The sequence below is a fragment of the Clavelina lepadiformis genome, chromosome 1, assembly GCF_947623445.1.
Source record: "Clavelina lepadiformis chromosome 1, kaClaLepa1.1, whole genome shotgun sequence".
NCBI classification, from domain to species: domain Eukaryota; kingdom Metazoa; phylum Chordata; class Ascidiacea; order Aplousobranchia; family Clavelinidae; genus Clavelina; species Clavelina lepadiformis.
The window spans coordinates 10777124-10803654 of NC_135240.1; the positions used below are offsets into that span (position 1 = coordinate 10777124).

The 26531-nt window shown below is 35.5% G+C and overlaps 3 protein-coding genes across 8 annotated transcripts; 2 read left to right on the top strand and 1 right to left on the bottom strand.

The window, feature by feature from the left end:
• The first annotated feature begins 642 nt into the window (after nucleotides 1-642).
• On the top strand, nucleotides 643-16953 carry LOC143446412 (uncharacterized). Of its 6 annotated transcripts, none has more exons than XM_076946035.1 (9): nucleotides 643-1524; nucleotides 1602-1737; nucleotides 2044-2203; nucleotides 2371-2478; nucleotides 5431-5551; nucleotides 8152-8264; nucleotides 8616-8730; nucleotides 12918-15097; nucleotides 15341-16953. In XM_076946035.1, the coding sequence occupies exons 1-9, from the start codon at nucleotides 1452-1454 to the stop codon at nucleotides 15743-15745; spliced, it is 3411 nt and encodes a 1136-aa protein (XP_076802150.1). In that variant the 5' UTR covers nucleotides 643-1451; the 3' UTR covers nucleotides 15746-16953. The 6 variants fall into 6 exon arrangements, with proteins under 6 accessions (XP_076802150.1, XP_076802155.1, XP_076802172.1 ...); XM_076946040.1 differs by having other exon boundaries at nucleotides 12918-15091; XM_076946057.1 differs by lacking the exons at nucleotides 643-1524; nucleotides 1602-1737; nucleotides 2044-2203; nucleotides 2371-2478 and adding an exon at nucleotides 4207-4414.
• A 255-nt stretch (nucleotides 16954-17208) lies between these two features.
• LOC143446449 (protein YIPF6-like) lies at nucleotides 17209-23014 on the bottom strand. Its single transcript, XM_076946084.1, has 6 exons — nucleotides 22012-23014; nucleotides 20689-20767; nucleotides 20416-20469; nucleotides 20223-20337; nucleotides 19720-19883; nucleotides 17209-18388 (listed from the first exon to the last, which is right to left on the bottom strand). Exons 1-6 carry the CDS (start codon nucleotides 22138-22140, stop codon nucleotides 18276-18278), a joined length of 654 nt encoding a protein of 217 aa, XP_076802199.1. The 5' UTR covers nucleotides 22141-23014; the 3' UTR covers nucleotides 17209-18275.
• A 1982-nt stretch (nucleotides 23015-24996) lies between these two features.
• On the top strand, nucleotides 24997-26378 carry LOC143455078 (uncharacterized). The gene is made up of 4 exons (XM_076955060.1): nucleotides 24997-25234; nucleotides 25337-25556; nucleotides 25859-25982; nucleotides 26087-26378. Exons 1-4 carry the CDS (start codon nucleotides 25186-25188, stop codon nucleotides 26204-26206), a joined length of 513 nt encoding a protein of 170 aa, XP_076811175.1. The 5' UTR covers nucleotides 24997-25185; the 3' UTR covers nucleotides 26207-26378.
• The last annotated feature ends 153 nt before the right edge of the window (nucleotides 26379-26531 follow it).

Consider the following 26531-nt stretch of genomic DNA (forward strand, 5'->3'; position numbering starts at 1 on the left):
ATGACAGAGTAGATTTAACGTGGCGTCAGACTCTTGCGGGTAAAAACCAAGTCTAAGACAAAAAAATGTCATTTTCTCAAAGCACAATTATAAAATCATTGCCATCATTAAACTGATACAAAAGTTGCCGTTCAAAGTTGGTACAGGAGGTACGTGAAGCAAACAGTAAAGTTGCTATAGTAAACATGGTTCAACATTGAACTGTATAATGAGCAAAGCGATGCTAAGCTAAACTGGAAAACATTTTGAACGTTGTAGCGGAATAGACGTGGTAATCTAATACTCACCGAATCCATAATGAATACAACAGTTCATGAGATGACTGTTAGGAAAAAATTCTCGCTTTCTTACTCTGTTGGTGATTATTTTATTGAATGCGTTGTATGAGCGGCCGTCTCTTTCCTCGTGGGAATGAGCGTTGGGAAGTTCAATTGTTACAATACTTAAAGTGAGGGGAAGGTCCAGAAGCAAGTTGATCTTATATGAAAGAATACTATTAACTGAACTTTTTGGTAACATATTTTTGAAAATTAATTCGTGGTTAGGTAGTTTCGGCAAAAAACCATCGCAAAATTCTTAGTTTTAGGCCTTCTTTGTGTTATAGGCTATCACCTATTTGGCTATAAAGTTTTTCGCAGTTAAAGCAAACTATACAGCTTTAGCAGATACATACGTGATATACATTAGGTTTTGGTAAATTTATGAACTTGTAATCTTGTATACGATTACTTATGACAGCACAAGAGCCTTAATCACGTCACAATGAAGACCATTTTGCTTATTTCACTTAATATCAACTTGTTTTTGAATTTTCCCCTTATTTTTTATTGCGTGTTTTTTTACATTAACCAGCCTTACCCTACGTCAATTTCTGTCACATACTAAAATGTCGTATCAAAAAGCAGTTACAGGCATATCAGAGAGTGTTGTTGTGGAAGTATTGCAATAATGGTTCACAGTTAAACTACAGTGATTTAGCGCTTCCACACTACACTGTTGTCTGATAAATGAAAAGTGAGTGGCTATTGATTTTTTCAGTGTTTTCAACTTGTAGTACTCGCTCAATTTGAGGGTTCTCTAAAAGTTGCTGCTTTAGATTTATTGTCGTTTTACAGAATATTACTTGCCTGTGCATCGCGTTTTTGTGTTGATGTGCCAATTGTGCATGCAACAACAGATAAAAATATATTGGCCTGCAGTATAACAGAAACTAGTTTCATGAGGAACGTTTACTTTACCTAAATTGGTCTGCTGTGGCCATATTTCTTATGTAGTCTTTCAGTCGCACCGGACGTTGTTGTCTAAGGCCGACTGCCACCTGACACAGTAAGATTTGAAAAAGTTTAAAATCTTTGATGCTAACAATTCTACCAGTCTTGCAGACCACTGTATTTGGATTGGGGTGAAATATCGCATGAATGGTTACTTGAAATAAAATAGTATAAGCTACTATGGCTAGTAGGCCGAAAAGTGCAATCAATCTCGCAACGTCGTCCACGGCTACAAGTGAGGCAGAAACTGAAGGTAAGTTTTGAGATTTTTTTGACACAGCAATTGCATCTTTGAATACAATCAATTCTTTGTTTAAAAATTCTCTGAAGGTATACACAAGAGGTTTAAACCATTAAGGGCAATTCGGCGTATGTTTGGTGATGGCAAGAAAACTCGTAAAAAAGCCGATGCGTCAAAATGCGAGGTATCCGAGGCTCTCTCTGATGAAGAAAGCGTACGTATGAGGTAAAGTTTAGACTGAAGATCTGTAAAAATTACAAATGACAACTGGATAACGATAAAATACTTCAGGAATTATTGTAATATTGGAGTGGTACAAGTAAAACGCATTTCATTATTATTTTACCGTGTTTACTTTTGGTTGACTGATGTTTGTGTAAAACCTATATTGAGTTACATGAATGATTAACTTTCAAAACGTCCAATCCCTTAAGTTTTCTTTATTATAATAAAACCCGAGCAACCCTCTTTCCCAGAAAATTCTAACCAATAAAAAACGCGGTGAGCGTAAGGTTAATCACACATGTTTAGACACAAAGGTCGGCAGAATGATCTAAATCGTCCAATGAGCATGTCTGTTGACAACATCTTTTCGGAATTTGGTGACGATGAAAAACACCGCTCTTTGCCTAAGCCGATTCCTGGCGATGGTCGTGCTTCATACGACGACGATTCACACCAAACCCCGCAGGTCGCAGCTCTTTTAACCTTCATTGGTGATCATAAATCTTTCGTTTCTTCGTTTATGTGAAGCTTGTAATTCTTTTTTATAAAACTAAAACTTAGTAACCACTTTCATTAAAATAAGCAGTAGTTTTTACATTGGACTCCGACGGGCATGAAATGTATTTGATGTAGGCTGCTTCTAATGCTCGTTATGGCGTTCGCTCTATGCACATTGAAAACCCAAGCCGTTATATTTCCACAAGCGCTCCACCCGCTACGTCAAAGGGAAAGACCCCGCGAGTGAGTACTGTTTGTTATTTGTATCGTAGTTTGACATTACAACTACGCCGTTTGGCTGAGATTTCATTCAAACCTATAAGTGAAAAGCTATTATTATTTCACTTGAAAAAAGTATAACGTTGAAAGCTTTTTTCACAGTTTCTTGTTAGCTGAAGTTCTAACGTTTTAACATAGTAACTTAACATAGTAATTCAATTTAACCTGAAATCTAGCTGAAATAAACATATTGCATACCCCTTCTTGTTACGAATTGGAGTGTCTTTAACAAAGCGTGACCTATTTTTATTGAAATAGTCACTTTCAAGCGAAAACACTGGAAAGGCGTTGGTTAAGCTTTATTATTCAGTAGTTAAATACTGCTTAATGTACTGTCCATTTGGCGTTGCGAAAGCCGTCATTAAAGTCTATTTCCATTAATTTCAAACAAAACATACTTGGCTGGTTTTAGTAGGTGTTATTAGTTCAAGATATCCGTCGTAAAGAAAAAATGATTATGCCAATTTGCTATGTATATGTTTTGTATATGCACTGATATTGACCATTTTGAGAATGCAAATTGACCTTGCAAAATCGATCAACATTTCTACTAAAACCTCTGCTGACCTCAAATAGAGCTTTGAATTCCATACTGTTTGCATCATATCGATTTGTTTTATGCTTGTCGACCTTCCCATACAAAACGCTTTGCTATTCAGGCGCTTTCTAATCGAAAGATTCAACCGTATGTGAAGCAAAGTGTTGAACGTACTCTACTGTGATTACAGCATGTCTTTATAAGCGCGAGAATGTGCCATATCGTTAAATTCTTTGTCAATTTCCAAACAGTGCCTATTGAGCTGCAAATATTGTTTCTCTTTGTGCATTCTTCTTACCGATTGCTTCTTTATGTAAGTTGAACTAAAGAATACTTTGCAGTGCGAGTTTTGAAGTTGATAGAACATTAAAGGTGTATGCTGGGCTTTTTTAGAATTTAGTTGTATAAGTTTTCAGTTCAACAAGATCGAGTCGTACTTGTTTAATATAAAAAGTGGTTTAAGCAACTTGCAAGTTTTTCAGCTCTATGAAATCGAGGTTCCTGCGATGTGTGGTACGCTTCGGATTGCTTGGGTTTCGCACGCTTTTCAAATCATATACAGTACTTTCTAATAAAGCTACTTTGTGAGCATATGAATTCTCCCATTCATGCCCGAAGTTTCCAACAGCTTCCATTCTTTGTCGGTTTATGAATCGTACTATAGTATACGGAAAGGTCAAATTCGAAATGGTAATTTTCACCACCGCTAAGAGTACAAGAGCGGAACGCAAATTAGTCTCTGATTTGAGGGGACAATTTAGTGTACCCTCGAGGCATACTTTTATATCACTTACGTGGTTATGATCTTTTGAGGATTTATGTGATATGCGCAAACTGTTGGTGTCTTAGTAGGCAATATACTGCGCAAGTCCAGATACTTTTCTTCTAAATATTTAAAAGCAAATGTTGGTTGCTGAATTTGCGTGTAGTTATCCTATGTCCTGTATATCGTTTTGAAATTATGGGTTTGTAGGTGCTGAAAGCTGAGTTACAGCTTAGAAAGCAAATTAAGTAAAAGAAGCAAGCGATAAACAACGCTATAGTAACTAATTTCAGTTTTCTGTATAGCCAGGATAAAAAGTCACAGGTAATTGCTAATTGTGCATTTGAATACTTCTTAGGAGTAAAAATGAGTTTTCAGTACTCGCTGAAACGGGAGTTTGATGGAGCAAAACATAAACCTTCCAAATCTGCCAGAGATAAAAACGAACCCTATTCTCATAAAAATCTTGGAAAAATCCAATTCTTCCGTTCCTGGAAAATCTGGAAGAGATCGGAATCTAGGATTACTCAAAAGAAGAATTGCGTAAAACTAGATGAAATTAGAACAGAGAATGGATTAATAAAGGGCACAGACTTCAGGTCATTAAAGTCTAAGCATAATGATTACAATTTTGATGATGAAAACCTTCGGACTGTCCAAACATCTGAAAAATCCAACGTACACCACTTTGGTCAAAAAGGATTTTCTGGAAGCGAACTTAGCAGATACGATGAGTCGCCATCGGAGTCAGCTGTAAACGATATGAAAGACCAACGTGATAGCAATTTGGAGGTGGAATGCTTATAAAACGTGTTTGGGATGTATTTGATTTTAATCAGCCGAATTAGTCAGTGTTGTAAATTTGATCGAGATAAAGTAGTTTGAAACTTCTTTGTTGACCTAGCATGAGTAACCTTATTATTTTAATCAGAAATTTGTTATTACCCCGTTAGGTCATATTTCCAGTAACTCTGTTATACGCTGGCACGATTCTGGAAAATATTAACAACACTCGCTTATGTGTCACGAATTCTTCACGTAAATAATACGTTTGCTTTGTACACGCAACTGTTTTTATCCGAGCGACCTCTATCTCCTAACACACAGTCAACAAACATCACGCTTATTCAGTTATACCATGCAGTATACAATATCCATTCTATAAAACATTTTTGATAACATGGTTGTCCATTCATAGAAATCACATCACTGCACGGTGGATGTCGTGGGGGTCAAAAGTTACAAGTCCTCAGTGTATTGCTTAAGTTAATTATTACCTTTAACAGCTAGTCGTTGAGAAGTCGCGGCAAAAATCTAGTTGGTTATCTATCTTCACGGCATAGTGGCCAACAGAAATATGCATATCGTGATGTTTATCAGTTATCTGTAGATAATTCGAAATTAAATAATTAAATACCACGGAGACAAGATACCGCAGTTTTATAATCGGAAACAGACTTGTTCATTCAGACAAAGTGCGTACTCCTTGCTTGCCTCGGCTAGATACGTGCAGTTACCAGCTATTTAACGCGCATTTGTCGAATAATAATTATTTATAACGTGTTTGATGAAAACCATAGTAGGCCAACATGCTGAAAACGTATGTTTATTTTAGACACCCGAGACCAAAGACAAGCGTGGTGCAACAAAAGAGAACAAACAGAAGATAAAAGCAGCCAAGAAAAAAAAGAAAAAAGGAATTAAGGGGAACAAATCAAAGGGCGACATGAAATTAGGTGAGTTGTTTGTGATAACCAAGTCTAAAAGGTGTGAAGTTTTAGATTAAATCGATCGTTGGTATTGGCGCTTTAAATTTCCTGTTTTCTTGTTAAAATGCGCTGGACATACAGATTATGTTTTCTAGTGTTTTTGTGGCTATGTTATATGACGAAATGCAATAAATTTGTGGTGCCTCCGTGTTCGTTAAAGTATAACACATTTTAAATTGCGAGCTTATTTGGTTGGTAGGTAGCGGTAGTTTTACTAAAAATGTATACATGCAAAGCAAAACACGGACTTTGCAAGCCTGTCTCGCCGTGTAAGCCTGTACTTTTCTGTTCATGCAAACTATCAGCCGGATATTTAACATTTACGTCAATAGAGCTTCTACGAGTAATATTAGAGTAAGTGAAACGGGACGTTTTTATTACCGGTGCGTTACATGGAATAATCCAGAAGCTTATCAGTTATCATTCACGCCAGCCTACCAAAAAACAGGATTAAGTTTTCAGCTATATGGTAAAGCAACATACGCGTTATTGTGTTTGACGCTGTCGAAGATCCGTCTTGACTGTATGAGATTTACTTTACTTGGCTCGACAGACAAAATGAATAGTGTTTAGGTTTCCACCTTTTCTTAGGCAAAATGTGATCATGGTAAAGGCAACGCGTATATTTGCAGAAGATTATTAGCTATCCTAGTACTGTAATGTGTACACTCGTTGCAGTGCTAATTTTCATTCTTTTATGCGAACCTGTAGTGTTATACATCGTTGAATAGCAATTATGGATTTTCAAGTGATACTTCAACCTTGAAAGTGTTTTTTGGGCTTACCTTCTAGTAAATTTCTTGCAACAAAGCTTAGGGGCGTTGTAGGAACTTTGTAAATTGCTGGAAGCTCCATTTCGTGTGGAAAATGTTTGCAAATTAACTTGCTTGCTGGACATCGAAACATGACTTTGTATTTGACGCCTATATGATTAATGCGCTTTCGCAGGTAACTTTGAATTCAAACCTTTTGTTGTATTTTTGATTTCCTAAAACAGGGAACTTCCCCATTTGTCGAAATGAAGTGAAATGTAAGAAATTAAAAAATTATTGGGCGATTCTTTCTTTGAAGTCTACAGGCATACAGTTTCCACTGATGTTAACATAACGTTTACTATCGTATTGAACGTAGCTGATGTCATGTGCAAAATACACCGTGTTGTTGTGAGTGTTGACGCTGTGAGGTAATTCATTGCGTCTACAGTTTGTAGCTTTTTGATCTTTCTGATTACAGTTAGCCAACCGATTGAATTGAAAATTTGTAAGTAGATGAAAACTTATTTAACATCTTTCATTAATATTTAATGGACCGTTAGTAGATGGCCCAGGTAAAAGGGCAAGTGCCGCAAAAAACGTTATCTCTTACCGAATGTTCCTTGCCCTGTCCAAATTAAGCGTCGGTCACATTGGTCAGGTTAATATCTTAGTAGACTTAGTTATTGGTTAATAACATTTGCCGCGCACCGATTGCACTTTAATAATTACAAGTGGTGGCCTTGTAACGTGCTTAAATACGCACTCAGTTAAACGGGCTTGACCTTGTGATACGTGAATAAAGCTTCGTTTGACCTGGTTTAAACTTTAGCAGTTGACAATAATATGCGGGCTTATTTTGCTAACACTGTTCGAAAACGCAACAGCACAACCGCTTTAGACATCAGGTATTTTAATTTTACATTTAATTACGTTTATTTGGCGGTTGGGTTTGCGTTGGATTGAAGCCTCATTTCAATAACGTAACTCTCCCGTGCATTAACTAATCGCAGTCGCGAACTAGCCACTCGTGCAGAGAATATTGCGTGTTATAGAGGCGTATTGCAGGGACAGGAAACGCTGAATGAGGCTCAGTTGCTTAGGCCGCTCATCTTTTTTAATTGAGCGCTATGTAGTTGAGGAAGCAAGCGCGAGTGAGGGTTGTTTTTGTTTGACCGATCTACATTGAAGCTGCTTGGAAAGAAACTTTCGCTTGTTTTAGGTAGGGTTAATGTGGGTAATAAATTTGTGCGACTTGCAGCAATATACTGTACTGGCACAGTGTGTCATTTCACTGATTTTGTTTAATTGTAATGCTGTTAGATTTGTCACTTGCAATTATTTATATGATTTTAGTATACCCTAAATTGTGTTTTTTGTATCGGATTCATTTGAAATATAGTACATTCATAAGGCAAGATTTCTTGTTTACTTCAGAGATCGTTTTGTATTTGCATTCCATGTTCAATTAGACTAATGTAATCTATTTGAATGAACTAGGACAATTTTGTTTCTGTTTTTAGGAATATGACACTGTGTTTCTAACTTATAATGCAGTAATACTATGTGGTGCCATGCGAATTTTGCAAATTTGAACTATATTGCAGCATATTTTTGTTCATGTTGTTTGTTGTATCATGCCATAGCCTAAAATAAGCTTGATATTTTGCCAATTAAGGGAAGAAACAAAATAAGATTATATCATACTTATAAGACAAGTATAACACTCTTTTAACAGCGATAATAGGTAAGTATTTCCGTTAAGTTGACTGCATTCATTTACGTTTTCTTGACGTTATCACTTCCAATTGATAGAAATGGCTGATGATACTCCTGAAGTACCATTGAGCAACACAGCTGCACATGACAGAATTGCAGCACGACCAAAAAATAGAAGGGCAAGGACAAGACCATCTCGTCTTGCCGAGGTACGCAGTATGCATTTTTTCTAAAGGTCACCCTTAATTACATGCAGTGATTCAAAGCAATTGCATAGCATAAATTGATTGGCTGTATTGTTTTGCTAAATTATGATAATTTTTGCCTAAAGTAATAAAATTTGCAAAAGTTTGATTAATTTAAAATGCATATGAAGACACACTGAATGGTAATTGTAATGGAGGCCACATGCCTGACATATAATTTTGTGCACGCACCAGTAACACAGGAAAAGAAGCATGTTTGACCATACTTGGTAAACAATCCTGATTCACTGCTTAAATATTTGATTATCGGATATTTTTTATTGATGGAGTTTTCTTGAAACTTTATTTTTACAGACTTCAATAAAAAACGAGTTTGATATTGTAAGCTCTGACTTTCCCAAGTATGACGAAGTTAAAGCTCCAGAAAAAACAGAAGAGCCATCTAAAGAAGTCACCACAAATATTCTAGGTTTGTGCATTCCAAATTCGATACTTTGAAGTTTACGATACTATAACACCTAGTGTTGTCAAGCTTTTTGACCACAGGGAAACTCAGAAAAAAGCTTTCAATTTTTGGAAACCCCATGTAAATATTCTTATACATCATTTTCATTACTACTCTATCTCCCTTAGCTTTGTGCAATTACGGTATACGTTAACCTTTGGAATACATATGCCAAAAATACTCTGATAGTGTATGCATATACTGTATACAGAAACAATGATTTGTAAATATAATGTAATAATGATAATAAAATGGTAATGACATAATCTTATATGATAATTTACAAGAATTTGTAGCAAATTTTGGAAAATACTTTTCTTTACTCATACTAATGACTAATTGTAATTAACATCATTTCTGGCAGGATATTTGAAAATGTCCAAGAAAGACTGAGCATAAATTTCAAAATTAGATCGAGTTTTTGTATAAAAGTTACATAAATTACTTAATTACGTAAAAGTTACGTCTAATGTAATGTAATGACTTAAGTCACGTTTTTAAATGACTTGACTTGACTTGAGTTTCGGAGAGTAACTTGACCAAGTCATTAAATCTTAGTTGTTAGTTTATTGACCAACTGAATTACAGACATTTGATTTCATTGCGAATGATCAGTTAAAGGTACAGCCAATGACATGACTTGATTTAACTTGCATTATATTTTAACTTTACTTGACTTGACTTCATCCAATTAGTAATTTGACTCGACTTGGCTCGAGTCAACTTCCAAAATGATTTGACTTGACTCTTAAAAAATGACTTGGTTACAGCACTGGTTGTTGGGTATTTGAAGTTTTGCCTTGCAAACTGTGTTTCAGGATATTGGCAGAATGTGATACACACATTACAACTTTGTGATTTATTCACTGAATTTGTTGAGCAGAAAGCTAACTTAGGAGTGAGGACAGAGATGGCAGAAATAGGGAGACATCTGAAGGAACAGACTGAGATGGCTGAGACATATTTAAAGAATGAACAAAGAAAAGTTGACCCGATGATTGTGAGCCGAGAAAGTTCTAGAAATTATTAAAGAGAAGAGGACCCAAGAAGACTTGGGGGGAAGTAGGGCTACATAAAGTGGAGAGGCCTCAATTGTGGGGAAAATGGAGATGTTGCTGACAAAAAAGTCAACTCTTGCTAACCAAGACAAAGGCCTGACTTCCACCTAAAACGAAGGATGGTGATGAGATTTGACTCAAAATATAATATGTTCTTTTCAAAAGTACCAGATTTTTAAAGAAAAACAGTGTGTTTTTACAAAGTTTAGTTGTTCAAATAAATGGATCTTTATTGATCTGCACACTGAACTAAAATGAGTTTGACATTCCCGGTACAGACAATCTTGATAAATTTGCGACCAAACCATGGTTTTTGCTACAAAACAGATCTATCGCTTTTTTGACTTCTTCACATTATAGCAAAATGCCATGCTAAACAAGTGCTTGTACATACTTCATACACTATTAACTTATAGTTAGGTTACACAGGACTGCTTTTTTGAATATATTTCACAGACAACAAACCACGATGTCTTAACTTCTTTTACCATTATGGCATCACTTTTGTTTTGAATTGCAGTGGACTGCAAATAAATTTTCTAGAAGCCATTTCATTTGTAATATCCTTGCTATGTTGCAAGGTGAATACAGACAGATGGAATATTGTAAAATTGATATCTGATTACATATTTTATATATACCATTTTTTCTAACTTAAAGAAAATATATTTTAACTTGAGTTCATGTTGCAATATAACAGGCAAGAAGCGTGTTCATATGTTTTCATACTGTTATCAAAGATTGAACTATTAAAACTATATAAATTAACAGTCTTTACTGAAATTATTTGGGATTAATTATTGTGCGTCACAAATATTGGTTTATGAGCTATGAAGGATGCATATAATACTGATGTGATTTGAAACAAATGTAGTTTTGTTAAATATGATGTATAAATGTAATGTGTTTGTAGTGACATACCGTCAGACCTTGTTAATCCGGACCACTTTGTTTCGTCATAAAATGTCGGTTTACGGGGTATACGGATTATTTATCGGAAAGCGAAATATCAATCAATCTCGCAAATGCAGCACCGTGTTCAGCAGTTCACACCTAATTCCAATTCAAAGTATGCGTATGCGTACGAGTTTAAAGAGTGAAACTGCAATATTATTATGCACAGATAACACTGGTCAACAGCCAATTTGCTTCCGAAACAAATGAGGTCAATCTTGGCTAATTCGGGGTCGCTGATCACGAATATCAACTTTAAATTTGTTGATTAGCTCTAGTTTTTGAGATATGGCACTATGCCAAAATGTGCTTTACTTGCTGACGCGGAAAGAAGTGTGCGTTTATCTGTTATAGCTTGCATCTGCCAGATAGACTTGGGCACTTAATATATTTGTTGGAAGGTAAATGACGTTTCTATTCATATTATTTTTATTTTGACATATGTTTGAGTTGGGTTGTTTGCTTGCTTCTTTTGTAAAAACTTCATGTGTTTAGTCTTGACTGCTTTTCCTGCAGATGCCTCGTAAATGCATAAAAAATGCAGACAATTTCTGCTACATTTGTGGTGAAATAACTTTTTCTTCACAAAAGCGAAGTATAACGGCTGTGGTCAGGAAAGCAAACCTTGTATTCAACTTGTATTTTGGATGCAAAGTTGGTGATCAGGACAAGAGTTTGGCCTCCCACATATGCTGTAACTCCTGTGGTGCAAATCTTCGGCAATGGCTAAACGGAAAAAGAAAATGTATGCCCTTTGCTCTTCCAATGGTTTGGAGAGAACCTACTGACCACATTAGCGATTGCTACTTTTGCATGATCCCCCCGGTTTGTAAAGGTTTGTCAAGAAAGAAGAAGCAGAGTATTCAATACACAAATATTCCATCAGCAATTCGTCCCGTACCGCATGGAGAATTACTTCCTGTTCCTGAGACACCTAAAGAATTCACGTTACGTTGAAACATTATCTTCCAAAGAACCACACCTTATAACTCAAAATGAATTGCACGATCTTATCCGGGATTTGGAACTACCTAAAGTTAAATCAGAACTTTTGGGCTCTAGACTTCAGCTATGGAATCTTCTGGCAGAATCATCACCTTCGAAGACGGTGAATTTGATCAAGTGTCATTTGGCAAAGAGAAAATTGCATGGGAAGCGTTTAAGTTGCTGGCCACAAAATTCTTGGGGAACAAAAGAGCTGACAACTACACGGAATTGGTGTCCAATCTCATTAAAGCATACAGATGCATGAAGTGCAATATGTCACTGAAGATACACTTTTTGGACTCGCACCTGGATTTTTTCCACCAAACTGTGGAGACGTTAGTGATGAGCATGGTGAGCGATTTCACCAATGCAGATCTACAATGGAAAAGAGGTACCAGGGAAAACAGAATCAATCAATGCTTGCTGACTTTTGCTGGATGATATCTAGGGATGCTCCATTAACCGTATTCAAGCGACAGGCCAAAAGGAGAAGAACAGATAAAATAGATTAGAAATTTATATTTGAAAAGTGGCAGTTATTTGTTGCATATGCTATGCTGAAATATAAACGCATGCAATTATTACACTGTTTGTAGATTGTTACTGTTGTGTTCAATAAAGTGCACCAAGGCTTGCCATATGTAGATCAACATACAAAAATGAAAAAAGTTTTTATCTTTTAAACTAGAGCTAATCAGCAATTTTAACCGACATTTTTGGATTCAGTGTCCAAAAATGCATAAGAATCAATTGTTTTCTTATCGGAAGCAAAAAATTTTTGAAAAATTGTTGACCAGTGTAATCGGCTATTGTTTTCGTCTGCTAACTACTGTATCTAGGACAATCGTGAATTATTTTTTCTTCACTCTTAATAATCCGGTATATTGGATTTTATTGTTATTTATTTAACACATTTGCTCCAAAACTTTTGTGTCGGAGTCGGACAGCGGGGTTTCCGGATTAAAGGGGTAAAATGCATAGGAAAAAATCCGTTCCCGGCAGTATTGTGTCGGATAACGGGGATTCCGGTTGTTCGGGGTTCGGATTAACGAGGTCTCACTGTAATTAATTTTTTTATAATCATGAATGGCTTTAGCTCATTAAAAGAATGTAAATTTATATTATTTCTGTATTTCATGTATTGTTACACAGACATCCCTATGGTTGAAGAAGAAGAGAAAACAGATGTAAAGCAGGAAGAAGAACTGCCGGTTGCTGAAAACAATGACACCACCAAAAGAGATGAACCAGTAAAAAAATCGCAATCGTTCAAAAGTCCATTTGGTGCTGCTATCATTCCAACCATGGATGATGTTGCAAAAGTAAAACTACGCAAAACCAGTAGCTCTGCATCTCAAGATCTTACCAATTCACTTGAACCAACTTCGAAGTATAAAGACAATAGCGGTATATCACCCAAACTTTCTCACAAGATTGCAAAAGATGGAAAGAGCAAAGGTGATACTCCAGGAAAGAAGGATAAAGATTCTAAGAAATTTTCCATAGTTTCAGAAAAAGGCAATGAATTTCCAAAACCTGGTAAGTCATCCAAAGCTGATGCTGGCAAAAAGGAAAAAGACAAAAAAGCTTCCAAATCAAACATCAAAGAAGAAGCGTCTCCCAAGTCCAAGGGGGATCCTCCAAAGAAAAAAATTTCCAAAGGAAAATTAAAAGAAGAAGAGTCTGCTACATCAGAAGCAGAAAAGAAGGCACCTAAGGAGAAAAAAGCATGGTTTTCCAAATCTAAAGAAGAAAGTAAATCTTCGAAAAAAGATGCATCATCAAGAGCTGCTCAAAGCAAGCACAAGTCTGAACCAGCAGACTTCAGTGAAACATCCAATGAACTTTTAACCCCTGTTGAGGGATTACCTTTAAATGAACATTCAGATAATTTAAATGAACAACTTCTTAAAAAAGTGGAAGCAGTTGGGATTAAAAGCAACAATGACTTATATGAACAGAAAAGCCAGTCTGATACTAGGCCTGCCCCACCAAACGATAAAGACAAACCTAAGAAAGTACCATTAATGCCACCAACAAAGAGAATAGTTTCCTCAGTATCTAAGGAAGAAAAAGAGAAGAAGAGATCTTCAAAAATTCTTGACTTAACAGCGCAAATGCTAGTTCAACCACAATCAAACATTGAGAAAACTGATGAAGAAACAGATGTGAAAAAAGATAAACCTGATTCAAGTGTTGATGCCAGTGAAGCAAGAGAAAATTTATTTGGAAAACTAAGAAAAGTCAATAGATCTAGTTCTGATAAAGAAACGGATAAAAATGTGGAGCAAAATAAAACTGACAAAGTTGAAAGTGAAGATAACAGCAGTAAAGAAAACCCATTTTTGAAATTGCAGAAAGTTAACCGATCAAAGAGTGATTCTTGTAGACATGGCAAAATCTCAGATGCAACATCATCTTCTCCTGATGCTCCAAGCACTCCAGAGACTGATTCTTTGGAAGGTGGGTTTGTCAAACTTCGTAAGGTAAGCCGCAGTTCTTCAGACAAAGAGGAAAAGATGAAAGGTAAAAGTGATGCAACATCTGCCATTTCTATGGAGAACCCTTTTGGCAAGTTAAAAAAAGTGAAACAAAGTAATCCAAATGAGGAAAAGGAAGAAAATACTTCTCCTAATTTTTCCCATAGTGCTGATATTAAAGAAACAACAATACCAGTTGCTGAAATCCGTGAATGTACTGGTTTGGAGAGCTCAGAGTCTCAGAAAAACGCTTTGACACTTCCATTAACTAACAGTCCCAAGAACCCACAGAAATCTGTAAAAAAACAAACTGGCAACTCCAAAAATACTTCACCATTTCCTGTAAAATTGCGTAGCACTGGAAAGATTGACAAGCTTTGTAAAACAGAAAAGTCAAGTGATATTCTTCCAAATGGGACTAAATTAGAAACAAACACCAATGAAAAAAATGCAAGCAATAAGTCCACTGCAATTGAGTCCCATAATGACAACAACAACAATTCCACTGCGCTTAAAGATACCATCACAGGCAACTCAACAATGTCCAATTTGTTTAACTCAAACTCATCAACCAAGAAGTCTTCAAAGCTTGAGTGTGGGGGTGTTTCCAAGACAATGAGCAAAATTGCAGATATTTCCACCAGCAGCTGTGATCCTAAAGAAGTGAATGTTGAAAATGCTAAACGCTTTGACAATAAATCTGCAGAAAAGTCTTTAAGTCTAGATGCCAAAGATCAATCTTCTCAGCCCCCTTGGCTCAAACTTGCTCGAAAGCATTCTAAGAAGTGGGAGTCGTCTATGACAACAAAACAAAATTTGGATAGCGTTCCTGTAGAAATAACCAAAGTGAGTGTAAGTAATATTTAACGAAACCTCAATTCTATATGAACAAAGTACAATAAGTTCTTTATCATATTTATTTTGTGAGTTAATGATGTTTATAACGAATTTCAATTTTATGCAATAAAATTTGGAAGCTGGGAGGATATTTTATTTGGATTTAATTTTAGTTTATATAATTTTAATGTAATGAAGTTAATACGCTTTGATTAGCTTAACTACCTTTTGTTATAATGTTTTATTTCAAACATTTAGAGTGCTGAACCAAAATCTCAACTAAGTGTTCCTGCAACCACCTCTCCAATGCAAAATCTTGAAAGAGAAGTGTTATCCTTTCCAGTAGTTGACCATTCCAGCAAGAAACAACAACACGATGGCAAGGATAAATATATAAATCGCAAAAACAATAACTTAAGTATTTCATCTCGTTCGAAAAGTATGAGCGAAAGGAACAAACTAGAAAAGCCACCAAAGCTAGTTAAGCGGGCTATCAGTGACACAATACCCATTCCTAAACCTAAACAAGGGCTCCAAGAAAGACAGTGGAGCAGTTTCAAAGACTCACATGACCCAAATTATTCTCCAAACGGTGATGCACCTCAGTGGGTGGCAATTGCGATTCAAAAACACGACAACTTCAGGGTTGAAGAAACAGTGTAAGAGGAAATGTACAATTTAACACTAAGATAAGTTCAAGTAGCGCAAAGTGAAAGATGAATGACTTTGAACTACTGTAATGCTTCAATTTGCATTTTGAAAGGTTGCAATTCACGTTGAAAACAACTGTAACATGACGTACTAACTGGCTTGCAATGCTTTGTTAATGTGATGCATTTTGTTGCCTTTTTGCTATTCAGTGTTTATCAAACAAAGAACATGTCAAAACTTTACAAGTGCAATGTTATGTCCCTTACACATGGCAAACTTTTAGAATCACTGCTGCTGTTAATTTTTTTCCAACTCTACTGTACCTTTTTCACTGACTGATGAAAACATTGTGTTTGATCGAGCTTGTTTATCAGCGGCAATCAACGTATATGTTGGCGATCAAATGGAATTTTAGTTATTCTGATCATGATTTGATTTAAATCGTGGACAAACAATGTTTTAATGAATTACTTATTGACATGTTTTGTGCAGATAGTGTGAATGCACCCGTACCTAGTTTCTTTATGATTTGTTTCATTTTAATTTATTACATTTGTCATTGACGTTTTTTGTGATTAAGCCATAGTCATCCGATATTGTCGTAGATTCAATCTGATTAGAGTTTCCAATAAGAAACTATGATATTAGTGAAAAATTAATCATGTACCAAAAAGGATTTCTTGTTATTCTAATACTGTACCTTGTTTCATATTCAGTGCAATCTTATTTTTGCAAACTAACTAACTAACAGCGGCATCTTGTATCATGCTAATACTGTTATGTCATGTTAAGTTCAATTTTCACCTTTTTTTTGCAATGACATAATCGACTACACTCTACACGCATTATTTTTGCTGTTTAATATTAGTTAGTGTATATACTCGTACAGACGTATAAAGATTTTGTTGGCATTTTTCCAAGAAAATATTTAGCGTTATTACTAGCAGTGAATACCAGAATAGACTGCATTTTAATATGCAGTGCCATTCACTTAATTAATTTTTGGTGTCATTGTAATAACTTCATGCACTTTTTTAATTTTTTGTTAGTATTAATTTTCCAAGTAACGTTTTCAATGATAATAAAGCAAGAGAAAACATTCTTGCATTGAACAGTACTTTATTTTAGCAAACTTTGTTTTATTGCTGATATTCAGAGATGTTGTTTAGTTGCTAAGTTCAAGTCTTAAGTCTTTGAATAAAAAATGAGCAGAGTCCTCAGTACTTCGTGTTTAGTCGCCAGTCACGTATTTTCTTGTTCTATTAATCCAGAAATGCCAAAGTCCAACCAACAAATATGCGTTCCTGATTGGTGATATTTTTAGTCAATTACTCGGTTACAAGGAAGACTACAGAGAAGCCTTCAAAATCAAAATTTGCAAACATCAACAGAGGAAAAGAAACCAAATCGAGTTGAAACTCAATTTACTTAAGTGGCTCCACATCTTACTGAAGCAAGTGCATCATCCCATAAGGTTCTTCCAATGAAGTTTATTATATTTTATATGACTGCGGTAAAATACACAGAACACCATATTATTTGCAATACTCGCTAACTGTTTATAGTACATCAGTAATCGCTTATAGAAAGATCAGGAAAGTTGTTAAAATAACAAAAACGGTTCCAGGTTGATTCAGCCCATGACGATCCAACCAACATTCTATGGGTTGAATAGAATCGCCCGTGGACTGAATTGACCGACCACCAATAAAAATCACAAAAACTACAAAATTCTTTTTGAGAGTTAATTTACCCAATTATTATTAACCACATAATGAGCAAAGCAGAGTACTGAGTACACTGTACTGAGCAGAGTGTTGCATAATATCATAAAAAGTAATGTGTTTCAACAGGATTCAACTTTCTCAACACGGCAAGCAGTGAATCCATTATCTCCAGATGCAATTTTCGATTTAAACGATCACCATCATTAAAAGAAAATAATTGAATTAGAGTCGAGGGCACATTTAAAAACGCATACTACACCAGAGGTCGGGAACTTTTTTAGCAAGGGAGCCATAAAAGCTTCATATTTTTAATTGTATTTCCGTGAGAGCAGTATAATATTTTTCAACACTTAATGCAACTAACGTGTGCATTTTTAAGAAAAATCAACAATTTTAGACAACGATAAATGTCTGAATTTACTCTTTAATAACATGCTTCTTACTGTTAATGCGACTTACAATTACAGAAGAAGTTTTAATAGTAACAATCGTGTTAAGTTATGCAAGTTTGGATTTATCTGCAAGCCTGATGCCATCATCAAAAGAGCCACATCTGGCTCGCAAGCCATAGGTTCCCGACGTCTGCTATACACCAACTAATCGTGATTAAGCTGCGCGAAACAAAAGTGCAAAAAAATAAGTACTTAATAAATTTTTAATGCTATAATGTGACAAATATTGTAGTAATGACACAAGAACATGCATCCAAATACAACTGCACTAACTACAAACACAAAAATAGCACATAAATAAATATAGAAATAAAGGTGCGGTAGTAGTTGTCTAAATGTGGATAATTTAAAAGCAATACATAATCATGAGTAAGTAGCAACCATCCATGCTAGAATGAAATAAAAAAGACAGATTGGATAGACTGCCAATGCTTTCCTTCCAACTGGTTGACTATCCCCAAGAAATGTTAAGGAAGCTGAAAAAGATAAAAATGCAAGATGTTGCTCTGCTAGCTATTTTGTTTATTCTGGATCATTGCGAATAATTACCAAACCAAACATTTATTTATTGTGGACACTTGAGGTGAATCAATTTGGCTGAACACCAACAAGCCCATTTAAAATATGTTGTTATTCCATTATGCTAGATCACTAATGCAAATTGTGGTCGCGCTGATTGCCGTAAAATTCGTAACAACATAGTAATCAGTTTACGTTACACTTTAGTTTGTTAAAGTATTTAAAAAATGCAAAAACTTCTTGACAGACAGCCAAAGTATACAAGTATGACTGATGATACATTTAAGTACCAGGCATAATATGTTTAATCAATACACACGAACGATGCAAAAAATAGGCTTTAATATTGGCGTTGTTGTTGATGGTGTTCGCTAATATGTTGTTTGCTAATATGTTAGAAAACATACTTTACTATCACAGTTGCAAATAACTTGCATTTAACACAAACTTGAGCGCTTAAAATTTGGAAATTTCATTTTATTTCAAGAGCTATTGCTTTGGGCACCTTTGCATTCGTCTCAAAGTGGACAATTTTTGCATTCTTTTTTAGATATTTATGACATTTTGGGTTAGAGTTTTGTTATCAAACTTTCTGCGTTGTTACTATTTTTTGATTGTTTTCAAAAGATTTTTATTTCAAATTTGCTTTTTTGTGATACTTTGCCACAATAGTTCATTGTAATGGTTTATTGTTTAATCAAAAAGTCAATTTTTAAGATTAAATAAATTGAATTTAAGTTATTGACCACTTTAAGGAATGATATAATTGCAGTTTTCTGTGAAAAATTCTGCACCTTGACAAAAATAAATCTGGCGACCTGGTTTTAGATATACTTTTCAATTTAGCATAACTTAAATTTTAAAAGAAAATTTGATGCACATTCGTAAAGCTCTGAATATAAAATATTGTCTATCACTGAGAACAATTCCATTACTGCATGGATGCTGCAAGAGTTATATAAATGTTAGCTATGATTTATGCAAAACTTGCCTCCATACACTGCACTGTTTGGAAACAAAGGTGGTTACTTTTCTATGCTCTAAAAATGGCTTCAATACTCATACCCAAATGCTGGAAACTATTAAGTTTCCTGTACATAAAAATCCTGTTTTTCTATTTATATATGTACATTAGTTTTTACAGTAGGTTTTGTGCGTGGATTGATCAATTTTTGTTATGATAATTGGCAGAGAAATATCATTTAAAAAGCAATTGAAAATAGATATACCTGCACTACGTTTCCAAACATACAAGTGCTTGAGTAACCAACCAACACAAAAAACTTACCAAAAATCGACCAACCATATCCCACCGATGTGAATATCAATCGCAGTACAACCAAGATGGCCGTTTGGTGAGAAATCAACTTTACCACAGTCCAGCAGAAAACCATTGCAACTACCAATGGAAACATACAATATCCAAGAACACAAACACTTTGGAAGAAAGATCTGAATACATATGCATTAGAATGAAAAGCATGTTTCAGCAGAATGTTCAGTATATGTAATCATGTTTTTTGACAACCAATGAATGATGCGTAATTACTAATCTTGAAACTGTTGTGGATTCAAGAAAATTAGCTCGTGAATTGAATGAATACAACAATGATTTTAGTTTGTAAGCATACTTGGTACTTCTATGCAGCAGATGTTACTACAACAAAATCCAAAGATACATGATTTAAGTGCATAATACAGTCATTATCGACAAACAGTATAATCGAAAAACTACTTAATGGTAAGCAAGTAAAGGTATAGTTATTTTTCTTTTTTTTTAAATGTACTTACATGTGACCTCCGAGGAGTTGGGAATTCAAAGTGACAATTCCTGCACCGACCCATACCACAACAAACACTTGAGCGAACTGTGGGCCACCACCACCAGTTTTTTCGTCTTTAACACCTTTAAATCATAGCTGAGTTAATAAATGTTCGATGTTATACTTTTCTACAGAACAATACCAAAAGCGAATGTTGTTACCTTGCAATAGGAATGCCATTATTACACACAAAATAAGCGGGCCCCACAAGTCCCCTGGAAAGCAAAAACACCACATGTCATGGTCATATAATGTCATAAAATATATGCATATAAAACCATAGATATGTGTGTTAATGTCGTTTAATGTTTGCCAGGGTTTTCATGTTAGTGTTATAATTATAATAATCATTCTAAGTTTAATAGAAAGAACATATTGTGTGAGTTGTAAATTGTGAGTTGCGAATATTAAGTTTAAGAAGAGTCACAACTTACAATCTCGCAACAAAACTGAATTTTTTCTTGGATAAACAATGTGTGAAAACTTTTGTGCCACCGCTTTTAAGTCCCGAAGCTGTTCAAAAAAACAATTACAAAATTATGTATAAAACAGGGAATCTTATTCTTGTCTAAAGTATTACATGATACACTAGCATGAGTATAACTAAAATATTTTGACCATTTAAAATCTTCAATGAACACACAAATACAATACAAATTAGACAGTAAATGATAAAACACAATATCACACATTGCCGCTGGTGCCAAGTATAGGGGTGCAAATTGTGCCATGCACCAATAAGTTTATAAAAATAAGGTGCCACATCCCTTAATGGAATTAAGGCTAATACAGTTGCATTGTTTAAAATTATAACTTCATAAACATTTCCAATATATTTCTTTCTCCCTGACAAGATCATCGCTAGTACTTGACAACTTCTTGCTATTAAAGTACAATGTTCCATATTATGCCCTCTTTTCAACTTTTCCAAGAATGACATTTAAAATTTTGTTGCATTAAAAACTGTGTGAATATCAACAATGATTATGTCTACAGTAGTTATAAGAGTTGTAAAGTTATTTGTTCAATTTACTTTTTGGCATTGGTGAGGTAAGAATGAAAAAATGCTATTTCATAATAGTATGTGTTAATGCATGGAAAAGAGTGGCAAAGCCTAGAAGGCTTAAAACGTGAGTAAAAATAGTGATGGTATCAACTTGCTGAGGACAACTAGCATGGCCACTAAACCCTAAAATAGAAAAAAGATATTGTATTAACAGCGTTTAAGTATTATATACTTCTAAGCTACATAGACTATGCATTTGTGGAACCTTTTAGATTTGTAGTGGCAACTGGCTAGAGAGACTACATTGCTTTGCACCAAAACATGAAGTAAGGACATAATCATAGCAGCGAAAAACATTAAAAAAAATATTTGAAAAAGTTTCAGAATGATCTAAACGTGATGAATGAGCAAGTTTGGCTTTATTTATTTAGGCCATAATGTTTGGCCAATTTCCACAAGAGTTGATGAAAAATTCAATAAGTGCACATTTGGCAAGCTGTTGTACACTATGAGATGTCTGTGACTTTTACTATGAAATAAGCTTACAGACCGAGTTGATCCTAGATTAAATTTGAGAAAAAAATTTGGGTCTAGTATAAAAGTGCACGACCACAGAATGCCTTTGTATACTAGACCCTAGCTACTCAGATTGTGACGTCATCTGGTTATGCACTGGAAAACAAGTTGTAGCCTAAATACCTACTAAGCTGTCAAATTAAAAATGGAAATGAAGATTTCAAAATTAGCTTACTACAGTGTCTTTTACAGGCTCATCAAGTGTGGTGAGTTCTTCACCATCTTCCTCATGTGCATTTCCAGCATTTTCAGATATTTCACCTTCAATTGGTGAATTATATGAAACTTCTTGAAAGTCAGCCATTGAAATAAAAAGTTTAAAAGCTAGTAATCTGCTAACTGGAATAGCGTAATGACCAGATAATGATTAAAATGTGGATAGACTGGATCAAGAAAAATCGGTTAAAACGTTGAAAGTCACTAATTCAGTCTGCAACAGGTCTGGAAAAGAAACATTTGCAGGAAAATAAACTAAAAAACATTAAATTACATGCAGTGCAAACTGGAAAGTATGGCAGTTTTCGACGAGAAATCGTGCATGCAAAGACGCATATTTTAGCATGATGATTCTTGGTTTATTTATTTATTATAAATTGGCTTTCAAACAGTCATTTTTGTTTGTTTAACAATTATACATCTGCGTGAAGATAAAAAAAATTCAGCATGCACCTTACTGAATTTTGTATGTGCAGGTACCACACTTTCCGCTAGGGCCCACCCAGTCCCAGGCCAGAGACTCTTGACTAGGGATGGGCCGATACGAACCCAAACCCGAAGAGATTCGCCGAATATCTCCTTTATGGAAGATTCGGGCGAACACGAATACCAACAATGGCGAACCCGAATACAATGTTACTTATAAATTTACTGACTTTCATTAAAAATGATGATCTAGTTTCCCGAAAAAGCTAAACTAGAGTCAGCAGTACTTACAATGAAGGTCGTTTTCCTAACGAATTTGCTTTTTCAATCGTTTTTTAAACACTATTTTTCAAAAGAAAGTGATTTGTTTTTCGATTACATCATGTTACAAGCAAGACTTGACAACTTTTGGATGAAATTTTATTGTTTGGTTCTAATACGAATAGATTCGGGATTTGTTCGTGTCGACCTTCATAATATTCGGGTTCGCACGAACCCGAATAATCTTCTTCACGGCACATCCCTACTCTTGACTGCAGATTAGCAAACTATGGTAAATCTTGACGTACTGTAATTATTAAGCCATGTCGACAGGGATTTCCCCCAAATGTTTCCCAACGGTAAAAATCATTTTGCAAAAACGCTGTCATGCTAATGATGGTTCTAGGTCGATTCAACCCACGGACGATCCAACCCCGGACGATTCAACTCATGGACGATTCAACCCAGGATCATTCAACCTAGGACGATTCAACCCGCGGACAATTCAATCCGCGGACGATTCAACCCGCGGACGATTCAACCCGCGGACGATTCAACCCCCGGACGATTCAACCCACTGACCTTTCACGTACTTTCACATGGCTTAGGCTTTTACCAAGTTACTTTGTAGCCAATTGTAAGCTTAATATTGGACAATCTAGACTCTAGACTCTAGAGTTAGGCCATCCTGAATAGGCCTGTACATCGTGGTTAACGGTTATGGTACCTTTGTAATCGTACCGTATTAACCTAACGTAACAACCTAAGCCATAAGTACGTGAAAGGTCCGTGAGATGAATCGTTCGTGGGTTGAAAGGTCCGTGGGTTGAATCGTCCGTGGGTTGAAAGGTCCGTGGGTTGAATCGTTCGCGGGTTGAATCGTCCGGGGGTTGAATCGTCCGCGGGTTGAATCGTCCGCGGGTTGAATCGTCCGGGGGTTGAATCGTCCGTGGGTTGAATCGTCCCGGGGTTGAATCGTCCGGGGTTTGAATCGTCCTAGGTTGAATGGTCCTGGGTTGAATCGTCCTGGGTTGAATCGTCCGGGGTTGAATCGTCCGTGGGTTGAATCGTCCGTGGGTTGAATCGTCCGACCACCACTAATGACATCTATACCATAAATACATATATATAGATATGGTATATATGTCATTTGTCATACCAAACTTGTTCTAAGTAAGTTATGATAATTTTCCTCAAACGATCTAAAAGTATGTGCGAAAGGTGCAAATGAGGCGGTCATAATTACACACATTTTAGTGGTATGGTTTCATCAACGATATAAAGAACTTTATATCGTTCTTTATATCGTTGGTTTCATATATCCGAGTTGCGGTTGTCGCACATTTTTATTTTATTTTTTGATGTTTTATGTCGTAATCTATAGCCCGAATTTATAACTGCCCACCAGAGCCCACTGAACAGGAGCAAGTGTCGTTAATGCCTTGCCCAAGGGCATTACAACGCTATAACGCCACTGGGTATCGAACATGGAACACAAAACACGATTTACTGGAAGATTTACCGCCAACGGTTACAAGTTACAAGTTACAACTACAACGCCAAACACATTTTCCTTAGTCAAAACATGAAGATTCTACGCCATCCATTAAGGACGAGTTTTAAAGGGATGGCGCAAAAAATTTTATGTCGCTCAAAATTTTTTACCAAACATGTTGTCTTGGAATTAGGCATTCCACCTGGCGCAGCGTAAGTTGCGTAACGTATGGGAAGTGTAGATGGTGGCACCAATGAGACAGTGTGAGTCGTGGCCAAACAGTACAAAATACTTCTTTTTAAATGTATAAAGATAAACACGATTGTATGCTGTTCTAACTTATAATAGGCCAGTTGTAGCCTATGCAATCTTTTTTCTCATATTGTTTTTGAATTATATTTACATTTTAATTTAAAATGTGCGCATGATGCAAATGATGCATGATAAATGATGCAAATAATAAAAAGGTTGTAAACAAGTTAACTCACAACAAACAAAGCTCAACAACAACATTGTTTTTGTTCATCATCCTTTGCTCAGTGACGTATTGCAGTCCTACGGGAACAAACTTTTGAATAACAAGCCGACGTCATTAGCAGCACTTCGTTGAAATTCGTTTCCGATCATTGGAGCTTTCTGCAAACACGTCCTGTAGTGCATGTGCAAAGTAAGCAATCAAGTTTAAGTGTTTATGGGTAAGTGTATGGGCGCTGCGAACGTTTGCATTGTAGGCTACATTTGTTTTTTTTGTGTTGAGACCTGAGTACTTATATAAATGAAACCTTAATTTCCAGAATAGCATTTTCTTTAACCCTCCTGGTCTAATTCGCAAAGTTATTGTTTAGCTGTTGCTGTTACAGTTAAGTCGATTGGAATTTAATTGAGTCAGGTGACGCCTGGTTTTTAAAAGGTCGGAGCTGAAGATTTGTCAAAAATCATATAGCAACGAACATGAAGTTGTCGGTTTTCTTGTGCTTGACATTGTGCGTTGCAATACACGGTAAGATTATAAAAATATGTCATTTATGACGTACATTACTACTTAAGCGTTGCTTTTGCATATATTACTTTTATTATTCGTTTCACTTTTACATATATATAGCTCATCATGATGAGGTTCACTATGACTTTGCTCACTGCACGTTTGAAGCACTACCAGGGAGCCATATCTGCTTCCGAAAAGAAAATGCTGGTGTTCAAGCTACGATCAATATCCTCGGTCTTACACCTCACCTAGATTACAAAATGCACGTCCACAAGGGAACTGCATCAACAGGATGTCCTGACGTCGGACCACATTACAACCTTCCAGAAACGCCTGAGTAAGCAACGTCCTGTCTTACTGTCAGGTTTCAAACATTGGGTCTAGAGTGAATGTCAAAGTCGCTACAGCTAAGCTACTATAAAAACGTTAGGGTACATTCTGTTCATACCCTTTTGGCCTAAATTGGCGTCTGAGAGACTTTTTTTACTATACTAGTTGTTAGTTAGAATTATTTTCGATTAGGCTAACTTGAAAAACTAGCCTGTGTAGTGTAGATTCTCATCGCAGAAACTTTTGTGGATAAAGAATAATTTTTCAATGACAAGATTAAACCGAGTTATGACATTTCGAATAATGCAGGGATGAAGGTGACCTGGGAAGTTTCTCTTCTGATGGCAATGGTCTAGTATTTAAGTGTGGTTTGCAGCTGCACGACAACTTGTCGCTTGATTCTACAAACCCTATTATAGGCAAATCCGTTGCGGTAAATTGATTATACGGTTGACTTTAAAAGAATAATAGTTTAAAATATAATTCATGTAGTAGTTTAAACAGTAAGCTAACTTTGTAAACGTTGTAACAATGTAGATACACATTGAAGAACATAGGAAGATTTGTTGTAACATAGAAGCTTCAACTGAAGAAAAAAATAAAGGGTTTATGAAGAACGATGGATCTCCTGATTCAACTTTGAATTGTCCAGAATAATATATCTACATTATTTGAAAATGACCTATTGTTCCATTTTCATTGTAACCAATAAACCATTTGGTGATATAACATTCGCACGATTACCATTAATCATCATCGTTTTTATTGTTTAATTCATTGTAACATATAGTTTATCAAAAATGTAAAAAAATAAAGACATAAACAAAAACGTTTTTTTGTATTGGTCAATTTCACATCAATACGTTAAATCTTCAGAATTATAGGAGACGTCGCCTAGAAGTTTCATTGAAATAATCGTAAAAAGTTAATGAAAATTTCATGCAGTAAATATGCGAGGTGTGTTTAAAAAGTAACCTTTTGG

Bases quoted from the DNA above. Each gene is read 5' to 3' on its own strand.
- LOC143455078 (XM_076955060.1), top strand. From the start codon at position 25,186: ATGAAGTTGTCGGTTTTCTTGTGCTTGACATTGTGCGTTGCAATACAC. The intron at 25,235-25,336 runs GTAAGATTATAA...ACATATATATAG, and splicing joins ATTGTGCGTTGCAATACACG to CTCATCATGATGAGGTTCAC. The intron at 25,983-26,086 runs GTAAATTGATTA...GTAACAATGTAG, and splicing joins TTATAGGCAAATCCGTTGCG to ATACACATTGAAGAACATAG.
- LOC143446449 (XM_076946084.1), bottom strand. From the start codon at position 22,140: ATGGCTGACTTTCAAGAAGTTTCATATAATTCACCAATTGAAGGTGAA. The intron at 20,768-22,011 runs GTAAGCTAATTT...TTTTTTGAACAG, and splicing joins AGCCTGTAAAAGACACTGTA to CTTCGGGACTTAAAAGCGGT. The intron at 20,338-20,415 runs GTAACAACATTC...TATGATTTAAAG, and splicing joins AATGGCATTCCTATTGCAAG to GTGTTAAAGACGAAAAAACT.
- LOC143446412 (XM_076946035.1), top strand. From the start codon at position 1,452: ATGGCTAGTAGGCCGAAAAGTGCAATCAATCTCGCAACGTCGTCCACG. The intron at 1,525-1,601 runs GTAAGTTTTGAG...AATTCTCTGAAG, and splicing joins AAGTGAGGCAGAAACTGAAG to GTATACACAAGAGGTTTAAA. The intron at 8,265-8,615 runs GTACGCAGTATG...TTATTTTTACAG, and splicing joins GACCATCTCGTCTTGCCGAG to ACTTCAATAAAAAACGAGTT.